Genomic DNA, 25572 nt, shown 5'->3' on the forward strand with positions numbered 1-25572 from the left:
ACAGAGGGCTCACAGCACGGCTGTCAAGAGTACAGGTCTAGAATCACACTTCTTGGCTGTGAATCTAGCTCCACTACCGGCTATATAGTTTTGAATAGGTTACTTGATTTCTCTGTTTCAATTTCCCCAAAGTAAAATAGGAATTATAACACCTAATTCACAAGGTTGTTGTGACTATTAATGGAGAAGATTAATAGAAAGCACTATCATATGCCTGACATATTAAGCTATTAGCTTTTATATATTAGCTAATTAAGTTGTTAGCTATTTAAGCATTGTAAAACACATATGTAACAATATATTTTAATAATTATTATAAACACTGAAAAATACATTTATAACAGAAATGAAATGAATTTAACACAGTCTTTTATGCTCCACGCATTATTCCAGTTTAGATATCAAAAGGATAAGGAAACAAAAGAGTTTCCAGTGATGTCATTTTTCTCTCACCTACACTTTACTTTGTATAATTTGTTGCAAGCTAAAATTGTTTTTCTTAAACATCTCTTAATTTAGTACTGCAGAAACTATAACAGGATTTAAGTGTTTTCCTCCAGTTTCCCATTAAAAGGGAGAAAATATTATTTAAGGTGAGGGGAAATTGCTCATACAATGGATACCGGAATGGCAAAACACAAACTTTACTTCCACAAAGTGCTTCCTTCTTTCTTCCTACCTTTGAAATAACTCTTTGAAAAGAGGAGTTCATAACATCAAAAACAAAGATTAAGCCTCCACCTACAATCTGCTTTTTAAAAAAATCTGCACAGATCAGGGCTCAAAGAACAAATGGACATTTTCTCCCTTTCTATATACTTGGGCTTCCTGCTGTGTTGAAAAATCCTACTACTCTTCAGTTTGTTGATTACTAGTTGGGATAATTTTCCATTACTTGAGACCAATCAGGATTACCCCACTACAGAGGTATGAGTATATCTAGTAAGACAAAACACAGTTGTCTGGATTTCTATTATCTACAAAAGAAAATGCATGCATTGGGAACAATGTGAGAATTAAAACCAAACTCTGCCCTGACTACTTCAAGGAAAAATTACATCAGGATTAAATTGTAGAAAATAGTTATGAATAGATATCAATCATTTGATGTAGCAGCTTTTGGAAAGATTGCTTTAAATAAGAATGGTTAGGTCGTGACCAAGAAATAAACCTTCACTAGAAACTGTAATGCCAGAAAAGTTAAAGATACAAAATGAATATTATTTACATTATGCTACCCATGAAATACTTTTTTGAAAGTGAGGATGGAAGCCTTCATAAACCCTAAGATGACTGGTAAGATGGAGGCACTCCATGATCCCCAAGGAGAACCCACTGCACGTGGGCATCCTAAGGCTGGCAGTGGTCCCAAAGTCTGGAAGTATTTTACCCACAAAGCATCAACTGCTAGCAATTTCTGAGTCTGTTTTGCCTCTGCCCATGACAAGAATCAACTTGTTCCAAAATTCCACTAAATATGTTTCTTTTATGTTAAAACTCTGCTGTTTCTGGGAAAGCTAAAAGTTAGGATTTTTTACACATGTGGACTAAAGCTATATTTGGACCTATCAGTCCCTTAACAGAATAAAGACATTTTTTTAAGAACTCCATTGCTGCAGTTTATTATAAGAAAGTCACTGACTTTTGAAAATTTTTTAAAGTAAACCTTGTTGTCCTAAATATTTCCTTAAAAGTTAAAGAAGCTTTCATTTAAAAACAAAAATAAAGCACTTAATCTAAATTAATTGTGAGTTTAAAAATTATTTAATAGTCATGACGTCTATTTACAGGACATTTTTCTAGTCATCCCATCTATAAATACACTATTTTTAAAAAATAATAATCATGACATTGCTTTTAAGCATTAAATACTTAAAACCCCACAAGGTTAAATTTCTTAGACTTCTCTTTAAATACATGTAAAACCACTTGGGACATCTTTATTTAATCCCCTGTGAAGTTGTACTCCCCAACTGCATATCAGCCTCACACAACAAAGTCAAATAGATGGAAATCCAGGACAAAAAAAAGACGATAAACCATGACATTCTAACACAGCTGCCTCAATTAGATAAAAAGTAGACAAACAGGCTATGAGAAAATCTATAAGTTCTGAAATAAAGTTTAGCATGTGGTCTGATAAAGTTAATATTCAAACAAGTATCATTTCTCTTTGAATCATCTCACTGTATATCAGTACTATGGACACATAGTACTCAGTATTATGTTGTATCTGTTCTTTATTTTTTATAGAATGCTTAGCAGCATCCCTGGCCTCTACCTATTACATGTCAGTAGAATCCCTGTGCCCAGTCATGACATCAAAAAATGACTCAAGACACTGCTAAATGTCCCCTAGGGGCAAAAATGTGCCCAGTTGAGAACCACTGCTCTACACTAAAAAAAATCCAAAAGTTAATCATGGATAGAAGCCTAAAATTTGATTTTATTCGATATAAAGTACATGAGTTAGTTGTACTAACAAAGTCACGCCTTATAAATGAGGTCTATAACTAATAGGAAGATATGATCATCCATTTTGATGGAAGATTCAAGGGACAGGGTTTTAACAACGTAAATGCTAGTAGTACATGCTGCACCATTGCCTCCTCAATCAGAAAAGCTTTTAAGCCCATAAAAGATAACTAGGGCCCCTTAAAACACTAACGTAGGTGTCGGGCGGGAATCAGTGACTGTTCATGATGAACTGCCTATTATTTAATCTCTATCCTTGTGTCAAAGATCAGATTAATTTAAGATGAAAACAACAGATGTCAGTAGGAAATAACCAGAAAAGAATCTAAAAGTTAAGGCAGAGAGCTAAAATTTTGTGCAGGGACAACTCATTAACAGATCTTAGTTTCTTTCTCATTCCTTTTTCTTTACCTAATCAAAGGTGTCCTTTTCTTGAGAATTTTCAGAAAGCAAATAGTTTTATATACCCGTAAAAAAAAAAAAATTTAGAAAATAAAATCAAAATGAACACTGCCCATTTAAAGGTTTATATTAATCTTAAGCATAAGATAAATTTCTTATGCTACTTCAAAGCAAGATTTAATGTTCTCTTTATATTTATAACATATATCAACCAAAAAACAGACTTGAAGTTTTAAACAGCAAGTCCACCTATAGCACAGATGTTGAATCAGCACCAAGAAAGCTACAGCTTTTAAAGATACCTGGCCCTCGGAAAATACAATATCCAAAGCTGTGTCTATCAAAAATAAAATCTATAATTTTTCCAAAGAAATACTGTATTTGAAAGTTTAAAAGTATTTCTTTTTTTGCACATGGGAAATGATGTTTAAGTTCTATAAGTTATAAACAGTGACCAAAGTGATACCTGTAACATTTATAGCTACTTGCCAAAATTTGAAGGATTAACTCAGAATGTTTCCATTTCTACAATTTGATTGAAATCAGTCTTTGTTTTCTTTCTCAGTGCTTGAGTTTTTGCTTCTAAAGAGACATGAGGAAGAAGCAGTAGAAATCAGAAGAGTAAATACTGGATTTCTGATGACAACTTTAATTGTGCTTCCTTCTGAATTAGTTTAAAAAATATTCCTCTACTACTTTTTCTTAACACAAAATCGAAAACATACTACAGAGTTTTTTTTCTTGCTTTTTCCACTTAACATTTTCCCTTGTCTTTAAATATTTCCCCAAACATAATTTTCAATGGCTACTACTATTAATTCTACGGTGATATCATTTAAGTGTGTTCTACTTTAGGGGTTTTAAATTGTTTTCAATCTTTTGCTCTTGCTGCTGGGATGAAATTTTTCTGCATAATTATGTTTGTATCTCGGGCTATTCAAGATAAAGTCCGAAAAGTTAACTTACTAGTTCAAATAGTAAGAACGTTTGTATAAAAACAAAGTGCTTTCCATAAAGATTGTGAACTTTACATTTCCATCATTCTTTGAGAATGCCAATTCTCTGCATATTAAAAAAGAATGGACATTTTCTTTTTCAAAATCATGTCAATCTGAAATACTAAAAATATATCATTGCTTTAATGTATACTTACTTAGATTGAACGATTTTTATGCTTAGTGCTTATAATTATACCTTTTCAAATTGTTTGGTCTTTTACTCATCTTGCCATTGCAGTAAGTTTTTTTTCTATATTAAGCTACTATAGCTCAATATAAAAGCATATAACCCTTGCTTATGACATCTAGAAAGTTCTAATTTTTATGTTGTCTGACCAGCCTTTCCCTGTGTGATCGTCCCACTACTTTCAGGCTTAGAAAGTCCTTTCCCATTTCAACATAACTATTGACATATCTTTTCTTTTAGTTCTTTTGTTTCATTTTGACATCTATTTTTAAAACACCTGGAATTTATTTTTGGTATGGTATGAGGATGGTGATTTAATATCTGATTGCATGAGAGCCCATTAATCATCATTTCCAAAAACGTTCTGCCTATTTTTCCAGATTAACTTTTAAAATCACTTTGTCAGATGTCCCTCTCCCCCACTCCCACAAACCTCATTTAGATTCTTATTAAAATTTCAATTAAACTATAAATAAAATCAGGAACAATGTATAGAAGAATGTTGAATACCGGTGCTATCAAGCATCCTTATCTTGGACCTGATTGTCATAGAAATACTTCTACTATATCATTTGTTTACTAATACATAAATTTACTGTTTCAGATCAGGATTTTTCTTATTAGTCTTAGAGAATTCACCTTCCATTTTCGTTACTAAATCTCTAACTGAACATAGATTTCGTATTTTGTCAAATGCTTTTTGACATCTTTTGGGGATTACATGTGCTATTATGCTGTATCTTCTAGATTCCAGGTATTAACAGGTTTAATAGTAAGCCATTCTTTAATTCCTATCAGAAATCCTACTGATAGCAGTGTATTATTCTTTAATATGTTGATGATATGTGGTTGCTTGTGCTTAACATCTTTACATAACCATTTCTAATCTGGAGCCTTTTCGAGAATAATTTTTTGGATAATTAATAAAATTTCTATGATTATTTCAATTAGATGTTCAATTTATTTCATTTAAATTTCTCCCTGAAGAACATTCATTTGGAGATTTCCAAATCTGAGTTTCAATTTTTTAAATCTTATTTGCACTTACTGTTTATATGCCATTTAGGTTTTCCAGTTTGGCATACTTATAATTTTCATTTTTCCTTTTGTTAGGTATCTTAAATATTTGTCTCTCTGTTTTTGTCTTTACTGTGTCCACCAAGAATTATTTATGTGACTTATCTCATCTTTCTGTCTTATGGTCTAATTTATTTTCACATACTTTCAGAATAAATCTTAAGGTGTTCTGTGTTGTGGTATGCTATTAATTCAGTTTGTAAAGTGTCTATTTCCGGTCATACTATGAACTGTGTTGGGGTAGATTGTTGCGGTGTTAAACAGCCTTCTAATCATTAATTTAATTAGAGAAGTCATTTAACCTATATATAATCTACTGGAATTTTAAAACCTATTTTAAACTTTTCGATAATGTTTCAGAAAACAACTTAGTAACTAAATCTGTTCTCACAAAATTAGAAAACTACTTTTTTTCCCAGAAGACATTGTTCCAGTGTTTCGCATTATTCATTCTCAGCACTACATGAGCCAAACACTTCAAATTAAATTATTTTCAAGGGAAGAAACAAAATGGAATGAAGAAACAAATTGAATGTTGGAAACTATAATGTTTACGTAATGTAAACAATTTGACCTTATTTAAATTAGGAAAAAATACACTTCAGAAGCCACATGTTTCCTCTTTAGGAATGATAATCTGATTGTGGCAAAACTCAATATTTGTGTAACTGCTATTCATGCATTCTTGCAATCTGCCCTTTTTTTGGCCCATTAGATTTCCTGGTATATTGTTACCATAACTTGGCTTACATTTTCCTGTGTAATTTGTGTATACTTTTCAGAAATGCTGATTAATTACCTCCATCCTTCCCTATGAAATTCAAATGAACATTTCTCTTAAAGTACTTTCTTTGCAATGTATTTTCCATATTATACATAAGGGGGGAAGAACTTTTCTAAAAATGTTAAATATCTTTCATTTCGACTCTTGTGATTTACTCAAACCCATAATGACTTTAGTAGTCAACAGATATCCTTATTCTTAAATAGACAACATACCACCTAATGTAGGAAGGCTCTTCGATGCACACTTTTCCCTCAGAAGTTTACATTTCTCTTCTAGTGACCATAAGAAACACAGATTTCTCTATACATACACTTTTGAGATATTTGAGTAAAGAGAAAGGTAAGCCACTTACATTTTTTTAATGATAAAAGCTAATACACACACATACACCTCTCAGACAGGGCTAGTAAAATAACATCCAATAGACTACAAAATTCATATGGTCAAACATTTAACCACCACAGTACAAGGAGAGTTTAAAAGTAAGACAGAGAGCTGGGGGCTCGAAACATCTTACCTGCTTCCCGTCCAGCGTGCAGAGCCTCTTGACTACTCCCGAGTCTAGCTTAATGGCTTCGGTGATATCTGTTAAGACCTGTTCAAAGGAATGAGCAGTCTTCTTATTCAGAAGGATCCGCACGGCTTTTCTAGGCTTCACTCCACTTCGAATCACAGTCACTAACTTGGGTTTGATGAAATCTTTGCTTTCCTTCACTTTACTTTTCCCCAAGGAGGGAGTAGCCAAGGCTCGAGTCGTTCCACCTTTGATGTTCACAGACCAGTTTGGATTAATATTTTTGGTGTAATCGACTTTACGAAATGGTTCATTTGATGCACACACATAACTCTCACCTAAAAAACAAAAATCGGTTTAATTAGCATGATTATCCCTACCATGGGAGAAGAAACGCTGAAGACCCATTAAGTAGACTAAACTCAACAGGTTCACTGAAGGCGATTAACATCTTTTACCGCTGGCACTCTCCCCACTCCCCTTCGTTTTTAATAGCATCTAGATTGGTTTTGAGAGAGTAACATGCATCATAGAATGAAACACACTGGATAAAGAGAGAAGAGAGATCTGAGTTTTATTTTACCAAATACATCACAATGGATAATTCCGCTGCAATTTAGTCTTCAATATCATTATCTGTAAAGTGAATGTGTTGAAGCAGATGAATTCTAAAGTACTTCCTAGTTCCAAAAGTCTATTAACTAATTTGTTTTTAAAATGTTTCATATGGTAGAAATAATTATATCGCAAAATACAGTCATATATGAAAAAGTATTTTCCTTCTTCCAATTATAGATTTCAGTCCTAATCAAAGAATGATCACATCCTCACATAGCTGACTAAATTATATTCAGTTATAGGATCATTTGCTCAACTAATGAAGCACCGCAAAAGAGAGTTTTGACAGCTCGAAGAAACATACCTCAGACATTTTTTCTTAATTAAAAAATGTGAATTTAAAATAACTAGTTTTAATAGGTAACCTTTCCTATATCTACTTAAATGAGAAAGGATATTAAGCAGTTAAAATATGTTCATTACTTAAGTAGCCTTTAGCTCAATTTTTATTAAAACATAAAACATATTATTTGTCAACTGATTTACTAATTCAATGTTAATTTTAAGCCTCAAAATTGTATGTTGAAAAAGTTTTTCATGAAAATCATAATTAATTATGTTTTTAAATTATGGTTTTTTTTCTTTTGAGAGACTCAGAAGTCATCTAATTCTTTTAGTTGCAATATAAAACTAGTTTCAACTTTTTGGCATATAAGAAGGTTATACTCTTAAGATTTTCTCTAAGATACTTTTTAATTTGAAAAGAATCCATTATTTTTCACCTATTCTGTATGTCTCATTCTTAATGTTATAATTACGTGATACAATCCTCAAATGCTGTGGTTGCTTAAATTTAAAAAAAAAAAATAGTGAAAGAGAATTCCTGAGGAAAACCTATTAATATATTTTACTATTATCAGTATTTCTTGAAATTGATTATTGAAGAACTTAAAGACTCCAAATGGCACATGAAGAATTCAGTAATAGATCAGGCATACAAGAAGGGTCTAAAAAGAGGAGTATTATCTTTTATTTAAAGGTATAATAGGGCCCCTGTCCAAGAAAACTAGGGAGCCAGTCACAGGCTTTAATGCAGCATCTATACCAGTAATTCGAAACCTAGCTCAACCATCACCATTTAGAGGTTTTTTTCATTTCTGTAGGTTTATTTAAATCATTTTTCATAGGGTAATCATCTGGTAATGTCACATAATTTCACAAATAGTTATAAATTTATTAAGATAGAACTATACATTACATGCGTGGATTAATGTGCAAAAGTAAACAATTATGATTGTGCTTTAACTTTATAGAGAAAGCAACTCTCACATTGAAAAGCTCTTCCTATGTTTACTTATGATAAAAATTTAATTCTATGCTCTGATCCAAAATATTAAAATGGAAGAAAATAAAGGAACTTAAGGAAGAAAAGGTGTCTTTTTTTTTTTTTAAGAGAAGAGAGAAGTCAGCTGGGGAAAAGCCTTTCCCAAAATAGGGAGAAAAGACAATGGCAAAAAGAAAACGAGAAATTTCCTATGTCAGAATTCCTTATCACTCTAGCCCCGGAACAGCCAACATATGAACCAGGAGAACTGCCTTTTAAATTTGTCTGTATTTTGCCTCTTTACACAAGTTCAGAATGTCAGAATGACAACAGGCAAAGAAAGCCTGTCTTTTGATTTGTTTGTGTGTGGTTACAGATAGATTTTAATTCCTTCCATCTTTCCCTTCCTCTCTTCATAATGTTTCTATTAAAAACTCATAGATCAGTTCTGTAATAAAGTTTTGAACCAGCCCCACCATGGATCCACAGGAGATGCAAACAATAGTTCATAGAGTACTTTTCTGTTAAGCCTAGAGTCCTCTTCACAATATGCACTGAATACCTACTATGTGCCAGCTCACCTGCTAGGTACTGACATGACATGAAACTGACTGGCATCACTGGCCCTCAGCATTTCAGCATAGAGGTTCAGGACATGGTTTTGATGTCAGACTTGTGTTTCTGTACCCTGGACACATAAACTCCTAAAATACAGATGTCAGACTTTGTAACAACAGCCACCATAATACCCAGGCTAGCTTCCTTGTTATAGTCTCACTCAGATCAAGTGCCTGATTGTAATTTTGTCACTTGTATACGTTTGCCAACAGGGAGAGAGTACATGCTGACAAAAGAATTTAAGATTTTGGTTCTTTGGGCAGTTACAGCTCCTGCTGTTAACCAAACAATAAATATCATTCTGTTAGATACCAGGCATCTACAAATTGACTACAAGCAATCAGCCTCCCCCCAACCAGATTCATACTATTGTAGGGACTCTTGTGTAAGATTTATTACTCCCCCGCCAACTTGTCACACCTCCTTTCCTCCCCAACCTGGCGACCAGCTTCACTTCCTACTCAGATTATTCAGCCAGAAACCTAGATGTCATCCTTCATTCTTCTGGTTTCCCTACGTACTATAGCCCGACATTAAGTTCTACATCCCGATATTAAGTTCTGTCCACTCTATCTTTTAATTATTTCTGAAAATGCCCCGCCTGTCAGTCTCCATCACCACCCACTTTCCATCTGGACTAATGCAAGAATCTTCTGTTTTCTGCTCATTCCCCAGAAATATAACAAATTTTCCAAGTGGAGGTGCAGTTTAACGCTACTGATTCAGCTGAAAAGTATATCCTAAGGTAATGAGTCTTGCTATATTGATATAAAACATTAGGAGAGAATTATTTAAAACTCTAACCAATACATGTTTGCCCTCCCTAGAAGATGTAATGATACCCAATCATAGAATTATCCAACCTTCTGACAGTACCCAAAGACAGAATGAGTCCCTGCTTCCTAAGATCCTCCCTGAAATTACCCAACCCAAGCTCAAATTCTACGACAGGTCTAACACTCGCTTGCTGAAACACCCCATGGTATCACAGTATGTCCATTAGTCCTTGCTGCAATGAGTAATATGAGTTAATAAGCCCAACCTACTCAACTATAGCTATGTCCCTGGTCTTTGGCTGAACAGAACTGCAATACATTCATTCTCATTCTCATTCAGATACATTCATTCTTTCATTCTCTCTCCCGCTACCATGCATGCATGTGAACATGTGCCCTGTCACTCTCTAATAATAATTCTGACCATGAGACATTAAGAGGAAATCATTTTGAAAATTATGACCACGTGAATACTACATACAAAGAAGATTTCCTTCTTGTACACAGAGGATGGAAAGAATCATAAGCTGGTTATACAATTTATTTCCAAGCATTGTATGGAACAGAAAGTCTTTCAATTTCCTTTAAGACTCAATGAAAGAGAATTTCATTGGCATTGTTCTAAGACATTTGTATTACTTCATATTTAGCAGGATGACACACTAAGTGTCCACGACTGTGTTATACAACATGGGTATTTGTTAACTATTCATTTTCATCCTTAATCAAATTAATTGCCTCCTATTTAAGGTGGGTACTAGACTTATTGGGGGTATCACTTTGTAAGTTATATAAATGTCTAACCATTATGCTTTACACCTGAAACTAATATTGAATGCCAACTCTAATTGAAAAATAAAAGCACTCATATGTTTTTCCTCTTCCTCACCCAGTACGTGCTCCTAAGCCACTGAAGCATTGCTTTTGCTCCCTGCACCCCAATGGCTGCAACGCTATTTGCCTCAATCCCCAGGGACTTCTTTCTCAGCTGCTAAATACAAAGCACATCTTTCTAATTCCACTTGTTTTCTGAGGGCATTGGTCACCAGTCATGATCCTCTTCCTGCAGATCCTTTTCTCCTTAGCTCAGTGATCTAATTTCTTTTGGTTTACCTCTTCTTTGATTGCTCCTTCCTAGTCTACTTTCCAGGATCCTTGTCTCCCACCCATCCAGGCATCCCTTATTCCCCTCAGAGTCTCCATAAGCAGTTGCATCCACTCCCCTGGCTTCAACCACCAGCTATACCCTGAGGACTCAAACACTGAGGACATCCCCAACCTAGTCCTTTCTTTTAAATTCAAAGCACTTACAGAACCTCTCTACTAGATAACCTATGGATATCTCACATGCTACATGTCTAAAAGTAACTTCACATCCCATCATTGCTATCCTGACCTCAAACGCTCCTCTTCCTAAATTCTACAACTTATTGAATGAAATCACCACCTGTATAGTCACCTAAGCAAAAACCAAGGTTCTCACTTCTCTTCCCCCTTTGCCCACACTCAACAGAATTGGGAACACCACTGACTTTGCTCCAAGCACGTCTGGACTCTATCCTCCTCAAGCCTACCTCCTCTCATTTCTCCCTTGGATTAGAATAAACTCCCTGTATCAGGCCTCACCCCCTCATCCTCCACATAGATGTCACAGCAAGTTTTGTAAAATGTAGATCTGATGTCTTTTGCCTGCTTCACTGCCTTTAGACTACAGGAAAAACTCCTCAGCACACCATACTTTCAGCCTCGTCTCCCACCACTTTCCCACAGGTTTCTAAGTTAGTGTCATAACAGTATATTTGCAATTTCCTTCCAAATTCATCATACCTCTTATTCTCATTCCTTCTTATATATCTGAAATAACCTTCCTCCTCCCCCCTGCCCTGCCTCTTTTTCACTGTTCCCAAAGGTTAATTGCCAGTGGCAGGGAAGTAAAGCAGAACTTTCATATATGCTGGAAGGTTTTTAAATTGGTTCAATTGCTCAGAAAAAACAGGTTGGCATTATCCATTACTAAGATGACAATACATACAACAAGTGACCCTGAAATCCACCCCAGGAAAGTACCCTGGAGAAACTGATACAAATGGGGAGAATATATATACACTCTCTTCATTCTCTCTCTACATCTCACACACACACACACCCTTATACATGCATGTTCACAGAAGTATTGCTCAATAGCCAAAGATGAGAATCAATCCACTTATCCATCAAAGACTGTGGTGTGGTCATATAATACACTACTATATGGCAATGAAAATGAACAAAGAATCTGTATGCAAGAACCTGGATGAATTTTACAAACAATGGCGAGCAAAGATGGCAAAAGAATACATGCAGTATGATTCAATTTCTGTCAAGTTCAAAATAGACAAAAGTAAACTATATTGATTAGGGATGTCTTCACTGGTGGAAAACATATAAAGAAAAGTAAGAGTCAGGCTACTGTTAGCTTGGAAGAGTTTTAACTGGAAAGAGGTACACAGAGAGCATCTTAGATGCAGGCAATACTGTTCTTGACATGGCTAGTAATCATAAAGGTGTTCACTTCATAATAACTCACTAGGCTATGCATGTATGTTTATAAATTTTCTGTAGGTATATTTCATAATTTTAAAATAAAATTTAAAAAATTATGTCACTCTTGTGTACTCTTATACTTTGAGCTTACAATGTGTTAATTTCTCCTAATCATTTATTCTTCATCTCTTCCAGTGGTTACGAATGGAGAATTTTTTTTTTAAATCAGGCGATTTTGTTGTATAAGTACAGATGCCCATACCTCACTACAGTTCAACAGAACCAAAATCACTGGAAGGTGATACCAGAATATGTGGGTAGGTTTTTTAAAATTTCACAATTCCAAAAACAATCTCTCATTACAAACCACTGGCTAGACTGGAAGCTTCTTGAAAAAAACTAACTGTACCTTCATTTTACCCACGCCTAGCATAGTACCCTGATACATAACAGGCATTAAAAATATATCTAAGTTTTAACAAAAATGCATATTTCTAAAACAAGCTTACACATCTCCTGGTTCAGATTTGCATTACTTCTAGGTAAAATACTTGCACAATGTAGCTATTTACAAAGAATGAAGGTCAGCCTCCTGAGAGGTGTCATGCATGGTCTGAGTCACAGGTCATGCCAGTTCATCAAAAGGCAATGAAAGGCATACAACAAAATAAGGATATGAGGGCTGCCTACCTAGTACCTACCAACAGTTGTTATTCTTCACTTCTGGCCATCAAAGCGTCAAGAGTCCAAGGCACTTTTTTAGTCCAATAAATGTAACATGTCTTTCAATTAATGGAACGTGTGTGCGTGTGTGTATGAGTGTATATATAGCTAACATATATATAAATACACATATATTTTAATATATTTTTATTCGATATTGTTTTTAAATCATATATATGTTTCAATAGCTAAACCACAGTAATCCTTCACATTTGAAAGGTCATCTTACCGCTAGAAATTACAAATAGCTACATGCAAATTTATTCAGTTGGAAATTCAACAACAGTATGTTTTAGCCTATTTTTCTATCAGTTACTATAAAGTCTCTTACTCACCTTTGTAAAAACATATACAATTGCCTAATACCACTAATAGTTTGAAATTATAAACTATTTCCCATTCACAGCAGAGAATCAGTTACACAAAATTTGGACATTGAGACTACCTAATTCTTGGAATGGAAGTACTGAATTTTATAATGAAAATGAAAACTTGTTTACAGGTCAATAGTATATAGGCTTTTCAAAGTTAGAAAAAACCCCGCCTCCCAATTTAAACATGGTAGCATAGAAAAGACAAAGAGGAAAGAAAATAAAGCATGGCTGATACAAGTTCTAACATCAGTAAAAATCTTAGGAACCTAAATTCTTTCCTAACTTCCAAAAGTAAGAAAAAAAAAAATTTACTTCTACAGTAATGTAACCAGAGAAATAAAGTTGAATATGTTGCTCCTACAAGATGGTTTGATGTCCTTCACCAAGTTCAGCATTTGTGAGGTTGTCCTACTAGGTGGCTTACACTATGCATAGCTCCATCTAAAGGCCATCAGAGACAAGTTCCCATGCCCATCTGGTTAAGAAAAAGACAGGGTAAGGAAAAGACCGATTTATTCTGTTATGGCATATTGGTTTAACTTGGTTTTCTACACAAACTGTACAGTGCCCAGAATTTAAACTTCTGGGACTCAGTAAACACAAAGTACATTTCTCTGGCCTGGATACTGTGTCCACTCTGCACTCATCTGCTGTACTCTAGTCCTACGCTGTCACAGTCACAAAATAAATATAATGGCCTTTCCTGCAGGGTACAGCTCAGGGCACAAAATGAGATCTTTCACTATTAAGACCAATGCTCTTTCAATGCATCTAAACACAAGGGAAAATCAAATGGCAAGTCATTTCCTAAAGTCACATCCAGCTCTACAGACTATACCATCCACTAAGAAAAGGCTACAACAGCTACTTTGAACATCTGAGTATCTATGAAGAAGTATGCCCACGAATACATGTTTTAGCACTGAAATTTGGGAGGAGTTTAAGACCAAAGAAATTATGTAAGAGAAAAAAATAATCCTACTTACTAATCAAAAAGCTTTAACGCTTACCCACTCAAAAAGTAATTATATCTAATCTCCTTGTAGGCCAGAACCTACAGATCAGATCCATTATCTGTCTTTTTGCCCCTCACAGCTGAGCCAACATCCCACAATCTACAAGAGATCACTATGGCTATTTTAATTATGTGCTTATTTTGATAAGACTTAAAATGCTTATATCATCTTATTCTGGATCATCTGAATGACTGCTTCTAAATCAGGTACAGCCGGCCCGCTCTCTGTCTACAGCCTCAATGCTTTTGGTATCAAGTGGTGTAACTTTGTTGGCAGTTAAGGAAAAAGTGGACATGATACATGTAAAAGACATCTGCACAGCAAGTTAAAGCCAGAGGACATAATTTATTCTGCAGGAATGAAGACTCATGAGCAGTGCAAAACCAACTCATTACCTGGCATTCTGAAATACAACCTGCCGAACTCAGCATTCAGCACTGTGGTCATATAGAGAACAACAATTTAATTTGAGCAAATAGTACCTATAGCTTTATGTTGCTATTTTGCATTTTTATTCTTTATATAGTTTTACTGGTATTTACATTATCAATTTATTTGGGCTGTATCAGTAAGACCTATATAAGTACACCTAACTTAAAGTAAGAATGTAATTACAGTAATTGAGGCAATATTGTGCACCTGCATTCTGGCTGTTAGATTTTTTACACTGTTTTCATTCCATATATTTCCAAAGTTTGAGAAACACTCTGATCTTAAAGATACACACACACACACACACACACACACACACACACACACACACACACAGTGTGAGCTTCAAACCAAAATGTGCCCGTCTAACAACATTTGCAAATAAACTGAGGCATGATGAACATAGGGTCAGTCCTTTAGATCATCAGCTACACAGAGGTAAAACTTTCTTTAACAGAATTTCCCAAACTTCTAGAGACCTTTGTTAACACCCTCTTCCCTTAAATCTCACTCTAAGAGGACAACTGGCCTCAGTGTTAACTGGTATGACCACTGCCTCAAAACATCTGAAGGGCTACCATGTAGAAGTAGGATGAGCCTTATTTATACAGCTCCAAGTAGTGGCTCTAGAATTGTGGGCACAGGGGCAGTTACAAGGGCATAGATTTTAGTTTAAGATGCTGAGGACAACTACTATTTGTCAAAGAGCCACTGCATGTTAGGACTCTGCTCAGTGTTTTACATACATTACAAGGTTCAGGTGGAATCTTCTGGCTATTGGCCTTCATGCCTGAGTGGGGTATCGAGTATGAAGTTTTTTTAACAAAAAAGAGAAATGGTTCTGCAACTGTCCACTAAAAAAAAAAAAAAAAAAACTAGTAAGAGATGAGTTTACATTGGGCTATTTCTCAAGTTCTTTCTGGCACAGAGGATTAATGAACATGAGTATAGCCAGTAGTACGTTTCCGTAACTTTTTTGTTTTCTTGATTCTTTAGCACCGGGGTCCCCAACCCCCAGGTCACAGACTGGCACTGGTCCATGCCCTGTTAGGAACTGGGCTACACAGTAGCCACTCCCCAGCACTAGCCTCACTGCCTCAGCTCCACCTCAGATCATCAGGCATTAGATTCTCATAGGAGCACCGGTCCCTGGTGCCAAAAAGGTTGGAGACCGCTGCTTTAACAAATGAGGCAAAATATTGTTAAGTAAAAAGACCTAGATGATGGGCAAGGAAGAGTACTGGAGACAGGAGCATTGATCATTGCTTTTAAGAATAATTACACTATTATTTAAAAATTAACAAAATAATCTCAAGTTTGTAAAACATATAAAGTGAAGGAAGAGACAAACCAAAGACAATATTTTAAAACTTCTATTGTGATATATTTTGGTTATAAGTGATTATAATGTAAGCAATATTTAACCAAAAGGTAGCGTAGTAGGCCATAGCTGTCGATTATTTTACTCACTTTGTTTGAAATGTTATAGTGTAATGAAAAGTACTAATTTTACAAACCAAAATTTTCCCATCCTTCAGTCTATAAGGTAGTAGCTTCTAAAAAGTAACAATATGACTAGCCTACTGCTTTAGGCTGCGGAAGGCATGGAAAACAGGATTAAAACTCTGGATTAGAATAAAAATTATAGCATGTCTTAAGGAATGAAAATTCTAGCCTTAAAATATTTCCAACTCATAGAATTTAAAAGGTGTCAGATTGTATTAAAACTATATGTGAAATACATTTGCTAACAATGTTTAAGAATAAATGCATAAGGTGAACAAAACTAAGTCTTACCTATGTCAGAGAACTCCAAAATAGACACTAAAAATATTAGGGGAGTCAGAATATTCATGAAATTTAAACACACACACACACACACACACACACACACACACGAAATAAAGGTGGAAGAATTTGGTTCTGATATTTGTCTAAGGAGAAAAATCAAGTCAGGCATTTTGGACACTAGTGATATTAATAAATTGTTAAAACATCAATATATTGCACCTTTTTTATTGAAAACTTATTTAAAAACTGATGTATGAAGGAGCAAAGGATATTTCAATTATGCATGAACTTATTCTACCTCTACAAATCTAGCCAATTATCCAGTTGGCTGTCTTAACTAAGATTTTTAAAAACACCTATAGCCACCTAGTTCTACCTCTTATATATGGCACAAAAGTAAAATTAATCACCAGACATTATGCGTCAGAAGTATTTGTAGCATGGGATAAAGAAATGAACAAGACTGTGGTCCCAGTCTTGTAATCGTCCCTTTCTTGAGAATATTCTATGGAGAAGATTCTCCTATAGATTACTGGGGGTTCTAAGAACTCTATCTAAACCTGGGTAACCACATCTGGCCAAAAAACTTGGTCGACTTTTAAAGAGGAACATGGAGCCAGACAGAGCTAGGATCATTTCTTCCCCACTCCCAGAAGTATTTCTCAAGATTATTGAACTTTAAAGGGGAAAAGGGCCTTAGCAACTACCTAACTTGTCTTTCGTTTTCCAGATAAGAGAACTGAGGTCAAGCAAGGCAACTCTGCAGAATCTGAACGCAGAACATTACAGGTACAGGTGCACAGAATGATGTATTTTATTTAAGGAATCATACTGTAAACATCTTAAACATGTCTTTACACCAACAGTAACTGATGGACTACTGCAACCTTCATCTCCCAAATATAAATGATTAATGGGTTTGGCTGCACAGTAACGGAGAGCTCTGGATTACCAATCGATTACGACCTATGAAAACTTCTGGGGTGGAAATGGACACTATTTCCTCACAGGTGGTAGAACATAGTAAGAACATAGTAAGAATACAGAAGTTCGAAGCCAGGAATAAAGGCCTCAACTTCCAGCCACACCTGGTGCAAGGGGGCCATTTCTTTATCTTTGATCCTTGGCTTCCCCATCTGTAAAATGAGGACAATGTAGCCACATTTCAACTATCCTTGGGTACCTGACACAATGACTACATATAAAACATCTGATAAATGGTAGTAATGCTGAGAAGAAAAGAATCCCTAATCATTTGGGTAGTTATTTTGGCAGAAGAGATAAAAACAGAAGTGGTGGGAGCATGGGTGGGTGGGATGAGGAGAAAGAGACCTAGAAGAGATACAAACCCACAACGACTCCCCTGGCTGTCAGCCATGAAGAAAAAGCAGTTTGACAGGCACTGCCCAGGGGAATGTAGCTGCCTTCATTTCACACCACAGGACCATAAAATATCCATTTCCATTGCCTACAACCTCACAAAATATTTATCTTTTCTTATAACTACCAGAGTATCCTTTTGTCATACTCTAATCTCATAAATGCTCTCTTAAATATTCCTTTTCTATCCCCAACCCTTTAGAATTCTCCAAATTAAAATTTCTCTTCCCATTACCTCTGGAAAGAGTTTATTTGCAGCTGTATCATCACACATCTGAACTTCTCTTTTTTAAGGAAATGAGATAAAGAATCAAATTTATAGAAGCAGATAGTATGAAAGAGTTATTTTCCCCATAATGATGACTGAGCACAGCACCTCTGGTTTATCTGAAATATAATCCAATTTTTCAAAATGTTTTCACAAATAATATAGGAATAACCAACCCTATTCGAACTTAATTCACATAAAACTTCCCTTGACAGCCAAGGGAAATAAAATCATTTTCTGGGCTATTTATTTAGCAGTAAAACTTATTACTTATTTATAAGTAAGCATTATTATTTACTTAGAAGTAAAGTCATTTCCTGGTTTATTTATTCAATGAATTTATTGTGTGATCTCACAATGCTCTTAGTCTAATGCAAAAGACAGATCCAATATACCACTAATTACAAAGAAATTTATAATAGAGGTAAAAAAAAAAATCTTATAGAGGGAAGAGTTATAAGCTTGACCTCAGGCTTTGGCTCCAACATCTGTTCCTCTGGGAAGATGTTTTCATCATCCTGGTCACTTTAGCTGGGACGTGTGTGTGTGTGTGTGTGTGTGTGTGTGTGTACGTACGTGTTCACTATCTCTCTCTTTCTAGAATGTCAGTATCTTGAGGGAAGACACTGTATCCCTAGCAATCGAAAAACAAATATGCTTGAGACCATTATTCAACAACTACTTGAGACCATTATTCCTGAGGTCTGGGAATAGACCTCATAGAGAGATGATATTCGAAGGTCATGAAGAATCTAGAAGTCTGCCACATAGAGAAGGCTTTGCCAACCTAAGAGTCAATGTTAAATTTTCATGTCCAATCATCATATATTCCTTTAATATGTGCTGCTTTTGATTTCTATGTGAAAATATCTTAAAAATCACTGTGAGGAAAGAAACGTAACCCCATAACAAGTTCCAAGAGCTCAGTTTCTATTATTACTCAAAAATATCTTTCGAAGGGAAAAAATATTATAAATTTTTATGGAAATTTGTTTTTACTTAACTAAAAATTATCTCAGTAAATGTATTTTGGTTTAACACCTTCAAAGACATTGACCTAACCAGATTCCATAAACTTGGTTTAGTAAGAAAACTTCAGAAACTTGAGGTGTTGATTTCTTTGAAACCTTATTTTTCTTAAATTTAATTCAAGCTTATCTTCAAGTTAACTTAATGGAAAAATGGAAGTATCGTTTATCAAAATTATAAAAATTCTCTCACATACCCCCAAAATTCAATCAGCTATTTATTGTTGATTAAAGAATAATAGGCAGAAATAACAAAATGACATTTCACTTTGTAATGAGAGAGGCAGAGACTGGTAGCTATTAATTATCTTGGCTCCTAACGAACACTTCATCTGAGCCATACACCCACTCCCTACTTGGTACGACATCTGCAGCTTTGTCAATTTTCTGGAAGACAAATCCTGGATAGGGAAAGGCAGCCCAGGCCATCATACACTCAGTAAATAGCCTCTTAGGTAATGGGAGACCACGAACTTTTAGACTAGAAGGGATTTAACTTGCCTACTTTTCACTCAAAAGAAAAGGACACTGAGGCCCAGAGAGCTGAGGTGATTTTTTCTGTCAATAGAATCCAGAATCCTGACATGTTAGTTTCAACTATCCTTGGGTACTTCTCTTTAGGACATCAAAACTTTACAAATACACAAAAAAATGTTTAAAAGGGGAGAACACTCATGGAATAAAACTAAAAAAAAAAGAGTTCTGACTTACTCCCAAATGTGAGAATTTAAAAGAATGAGTCATCTGGAGATCCTTGGTTATCTACCACAGATGTTACAAATTTGGTCGGCTCATGGTTTCAGACAGCTCGACCCAGTATTGATAGTTATGACTACTAGTCCTCTTCTGCAAGAAGGTCCCCATCCAGTTTTAAAGAATAAACAAGGTTACAGGGATACATGGCACCGATTCAGCAAGGTGAGGTAAACCAATATCCTGAAGATGCCTGCTGATTTAGTGAAGCACAGGAGGAGTGCCAGCCAACATCTGAACACTGTTGTTAGTTGCCAGAGACTCTCAAGGTCAAGGGCAGAAAAAAATCTAGGCCATACGAATTTCTTTTGTCACTTGAGTTCAGTGGGATTGGGGTTCTGAATGAGTATCCAAGCCCTGTGGTCTGAAGTAATCACTTTCTATTCTTCACTAAAAAACATTTTAGGAAAAACAGTATCTCCTCAACTACAAATTTCATGAGATGGAAGAGGCAGAGAAGTCAAACATAATGTGTAAAAAATACTACAAGAGAATTTTGGTTTAAGAAGCTGAACTAAGATGAAACAGTCAATTTTGACAACATGGGCAATACTTCTACACCCCTATTTTTACTGATGCAAATAAAAATTTCACAGCTGGTGTCTCTGCATGATAAATCTGAACATTCGAACACACAATTTTAATTAAATGTTGAAACTATTTAAATTATCAAATGATTGATATTAAGCATTAATGGTTCTTTCTTAAAAATTCTCTTGAAATAGGATATTCCACTCATTTTCTGGAAAATTCAAGACTTAAACAAAGATCCCTTGTCAGAGAGAATGCCACTATGACAAAAGAAGTGAACAAATTTTCTTCTTTTGCAGTAACTGAATACTGCTTGAAACAAGTGGGCAATTGGCTAGACTAGGAAAACATTTCTCTTGTGCAAGTGTTTGTATTATAGCATTATTTATCATATGATGGTGTAATTTGAACCCTACCTATACTTATGGTTCCCCATCCTCCAAAAATCAGTGAATGAATGATTAGAAGAAAATATGGCAACCTTCTATTTATATTTGAAGGTAGTCTGACTCAGTGGACCATGTACTGCCTGAGCAATGACAAATTCAGGGACAATAAGTGCTCTCATTAATGTGCATAATGGTGATCTTGACCATCTCCCTATGAATCTTTGGAGTATATTAATTTCATGCAGCAAATATGCTGTTAAAATTACTTAAGAGAAAGCTATTAAAATTGTTGTCCCTCCCCGGACCACACCAGGCACAGTATCCCAAGGGTATGTGAGTAATGAGTGCTTAATCAACAGGCATTGCCTTGATCTTTCCATAGGGTTGCTAATCTAGTATTGGGTCAGTCTGAAAATGTGTTATTCAATTTTGAAATACATAGCAAATGTTGCTTTTAAGTAATACCACACAGAAAAGTGATAAAATCCTTTAAACAGTGTATCTTTATTTTACTATTATACTCTGGTTGTCGTCACTTTTTCAGGAAGCCTTTAAAAGCAAAACACACAATTGACCAAGAGAATGTGTGAAGTTGCTAACAGACATATAGATTGAAGAGACAACTTAATGTTGGTTGGGTCACCATCTAGCCAGGGGAGGGAAAACTGGTAACAGTAACTACATAGAGAAACTCAACCACTTCCAGGACTTCTCAGTGTGGTTACATCGATTTATTAAAGGTGAACTGTAGATGTAAGAACATGTACTGTGGGTACTGTAAGACAAGGCATTGTTGCTTAAGTTTCATCATACGTAAAGTGGGCATAATGCTTTCAGAACATAAGAATATGGTGAAACAACATAAGAAAAACAGTTGGCTCAAAGTTCAGTTTCCTTTCCCTGCCAAACCAATATTGTTATGACTACATGCAATGTGCCATTTGCATTAAGAAATATGCATGAGAGCGAATTGTATGTAAATACAGTCAGCAAATAGTTGGGTTTGTCTGATCTTTACAGGTGCAGTTTAGATCTGGAAATAGGTTCTTAACTACAGGCATACCTCTTGTACTGGCGCTTCACTTTCTTGCACTTCGAAGATGTTGAATTTTTTACAAATCAAAGGCAAGACCTTCTATCAGCAAAAAAATTACAACTTGCTTTATTGCGATACTTGCTTTATTGCAGTGTTCTGGAACCAAACCCGCAATATCGCCTAAGTATGCCTGTACTTAATGTTTTTTCCCTAAAAGGAACAAGTAAATATTGCAGGAATTCAAAGATGACACGAGCCACAGCCAATCAGTCCCTTTGAGTGAAGCATGGCTGACAGTCTAGGAATTACTAATTTATAATAGGTACCAACCGCTGATTCCAGTGGCCTCCAACTCTCATCCTAACCAGCTAATTTCGCTGGGAGAAGAGGCAAGAGATTGACTTTGATTCTCCTCATTACCAACCAAGTGTGGAAACCTCTTTAGCACAGTGGTTTTCAATCTTGGCTGCACATTCGAATCACCTGGGGAGTTTTAAAAACTCTGGATGCCCAAATCACACCCCAAACCAATTACATCCTAACATGGGGGTAGATGTTGTTTTTTTAATTTTTTTAAAGTCCCCAGTGACCCAAGATGCAGCCAAGGTTGAGAACCATTCCGTAGGATCACCCCTCCTGACCGCATGTAACTTCCGCTGCAAGTCAAAGCAGAGAAGCCAACCCAGAGTGTTTCACCACAGCTTCTGAATAAAAGCACAGGTGCCTGCACTGAGGTCAATACAGGGCTGAACAGACCACTTATTAGCTTAAGGGTTACCTGAATCCTCACCAGTAATTTTTGCGAATAGTTTGTATTTCAAAAACAAAAAGGGGGGGTAAAAAAAGTTCAGCCAATTTTAAGACATGTCACCAAAGCTCAAAAGCCCGTTAGAATTTTTCTTTTCCTTTCATTTTTCTTTTCTTTTTTTTTTTAATGGCAAATCTCTTGGGAAGGGCAGTCAGAATATAGGTGGGAGTGCGCTCCACTTATAGAGCCTAGAGCAGGTAGAACCATACCTCCCTGTGGTCGCTAGAAGAAACCCCGCAGGCTCCCCACAACCCTGCCCCAGCGCGGGTGAGGCGGGTGCACGTGGGCCCGAGGCCACTGCACCTGCTGGGCCGCACCTGCCGCGCCGGGCTCTCCCCTCCTACCTTCGAGGAGGTCGTCCAGGCTGGTGACTTTCCTGCTGCCGTCAATGGTGTAGATGGTGCGGACGCCCTGAGGCAGGTTCACGTTGTCCGACAAGGAGCGGGTGAGCTCCATAAGCAGCGCATCGAAGGACCGGAAGCGGTCGCTGGAGATGGCAAAGACCAGGCCCTTGAAATAGCGGTCCCCATTCCGGTAGAAGCGCGCCTTCTTGGCCTTCTTCTCGGAGCTCAGGGCCTGCAGCGTCCGCGTGCGGTAGAAGCTGCAGTGGGCACTGTGCGCCGGGCTGGGGATGAGCCCGTTCCCCTTGGGGCCAGAGCTGCTGCTACCCCCAGAGGAGCTGGGCGCTCCTCTCCGCGACCCCGGCCGCGGCCTTTTGTCCCGTTCCTCGAAGTGCTCCAGTTCAATGCTCCTGGTGCTGGCCATCGCAGCCGCTCCGAGCGCTGTCCGCAAGAAAACCGTCCCAGCCAAAGCCTGCAGGTAGCCAGGGTCAATGCGAGAGCCAGCTCAGGGACGCCGGGCTGTGAAGGGCCTTTTTCAAAGCGCCGGGACACCTGGCTCTAGCATCCCGCCCCCTGCTCGCAGGTGGGGCCGCTGAGCTGCGGATGCTCCCGCCCGCCGGCGCCGGGCCTAAAAGTGGCCGCAGCGTCGAGCTGCCCGGCTCATTGTCCGGTGCGGCTGGCTCAGCCCCTCCCGCCTGCCGGAGAGTCCCACGCCCCCCCAAGCGCCTCCTCCACCCCGCCACGCCTTACAACTCCCGCCTGAGCGCCGGCCGGAGCCTCCGCGCGGCGCCGCCCAGGCTCGCCCCGGGCCCGCGGCGCACACAAAGCTCGGTGGCCCGCGCGGTTCGCGTTCGCCGGCGGCTCCCGGGGGCGCTGCGGGGCACGGACGGCCGAGGGGGCGGGGCTGGGAGCGTGGGAGCCGCGTCGCGGGCTGCGGGGGCGGTGCGCCCCGCCCCGCCCGGCCGGAGCCCAGCTGCGCCGCCGCCCTCGCCCCGGGGCGCTGTCCGAGGGGCGGTGCGCCGGCTGGTTAGGGAGGGCCGTGCGGAGCTCTTTCCTCCCGCAGAGCCCGGCCCTAGCGGGAAATAGTGCAGCCCGCCTCCCTAGCGGCCGGCCCACCCAACCCACCCGCGAGCATCCGCGCCCGGCCGGCTGCAGGGCTGGAGGGGGCTTCCTGCCCTGCAAAGGTTACCAAAACCCCGGAGGGAGGGTGGGAGGGAGCTGGGCGCCGGGGAGCGGGCCGGGCGGGTCGGCACCGAGGCGCGGAGACGCTGCAGCGCGAGAGCGGCGGCTCCCCCTGGGTCCTAGGCAGCCGCGGCCGCCTGACAGCTACAAACCCGTGCGGCGCGCTAACCAGCGCAGCCGCGGCAAGCAAAAAAAAAAAAAAAAAAAAAAACCCACAAAGGAAGGAGATTCAAGGGCAGGGATCACACATCCTTTAGCCAGCCTCCAAATGAGGAATCGACACCAAACTAGGGCAGAATTTTGAAACATGGCATTGAATTTGGGCACAGATTTTAATTTCTAAAAGCAGATTTGGAGCTTTATTTAGAAATCCCTTGGTAAAACAGTCTCCACAGTTTCCATTGCAGACACGTTCAGTAACTTTGAGTGAATGGTCAGAAGTTAACTGGGTTTTGAGGGATTATTCAACCCACAAATACTTATTCAGAGCATGCCTTGTGCCAAGGTATGATTTCTGTCACTGGGGGTGCATTAGTAAAGGAAATGGATAGTCCTTGCACCCTCCTCGCTCACCACCTATATTCAGGTTCTAGTGGCATTTAATGTTGTCTCTTTGAGCCACTTATTAAGTAATAGGTTGAACATTCTTAAGCGCCCATCATACTGGAATTCTTAATTTAATAGTGTCTGGTCAATAGCAAAAGTATATTTTCCAAAGGTTTGTGAGAACCATTAGTTAATTCCCTTTTGCTGTCCAGGAACAATGAAACTAAAAAAAAAAAAAAAAAAAAAAAAAAATTGGGCCCAATCTGATAGGTGGGTAAGCTATCCTGAAACCTTAGGCTATTCAGCACCTGAGTGGCCCTAGATGGCAAATCCAAACTGACCTATGGAGTAGGAAGGCATGATGCTTTTCTTTCAATGAACCGAGTCCTGGAAGAGCATAAGAGAAGGAGGGAATATATGCAGTAGTATTTCAGCAGCTGTGAAACTGATGCCCCTGGCATGGCAATGCCCCAGAGGATTCCTGCTCAGTGCACATTTCCCTCAGGGTAGTCTCAGGTATACCTGGGCATACCTGGCTTCTAAAACCAGAATTGGAGCATGCTGGGAAGTCAGAGCTGATCTGAGACTTCAATGTAGTTTTTCAAGGGGGAAAACTCTGAAGTATAATTAGGTCCACCACCATGATAGATCTCAACCCAGACCAATTAAATCACAATTTCTGGAGATGGGTTTTTCCAACACTATTTAGGAAAGTGCTCCTTAATATATAGGTAG

General features: G+C 37.8%; 1 protein-coding gene across 14 annotated transcripts in view; it reads right to left on the reverse strand.

The window, feature by feature from the left end:
• DCLK2 (doublecortin like kinase 2) overlaps nt 1-24146 on the reverse strand; it is a 144545-nt gene extending 120399 nt beyond the window's left edge. For 11 of the 14 annotated variants that reach the window (XR_005655658.1, XR_005655659.1, XR_005655660.1 and 8 more), the window contains exons 1-2: nt 23113-23772; nt 6444-6778 (exon numbers count right to left, since the gene is read on the reverse strand). Coding sequence is in view for 9 of the 14 variants with exons in the window: in XM_039875993.1 (XP_039731927.1) it covers nt 6444-6778; nt 23113-23533 (756 nt within the window). In the remaining 5 variants the exon portion in view is untranslated. Of the gene's footprint in view, nt 1-6443; nt 6779-23112 lie in introns of all 14 variants that reach the window. The other 3 variants (XR_005655662.1, XM_039875990.1, XM_039875988.1) reach the window with 1 other exon arrangement.
• Nucleotides 24147-25572: the final 1426 nt, after the last annotated feature.

This window comes from Pteropus medius, unplaced genomic scaffold, assembly GCF_902729225.1.
Source record: "Pteropus medius unplaced genomic scaffold, Ma_sr-lr_union100, whole genome shotgun sequence".
In the NCBI taxonomy this organism is placed as follows: Eukaryota; Metazoa; Chordata; class Mammalia; order Chiroptera; family Pteropodidae; genus Pteropus; species Pteropus medius.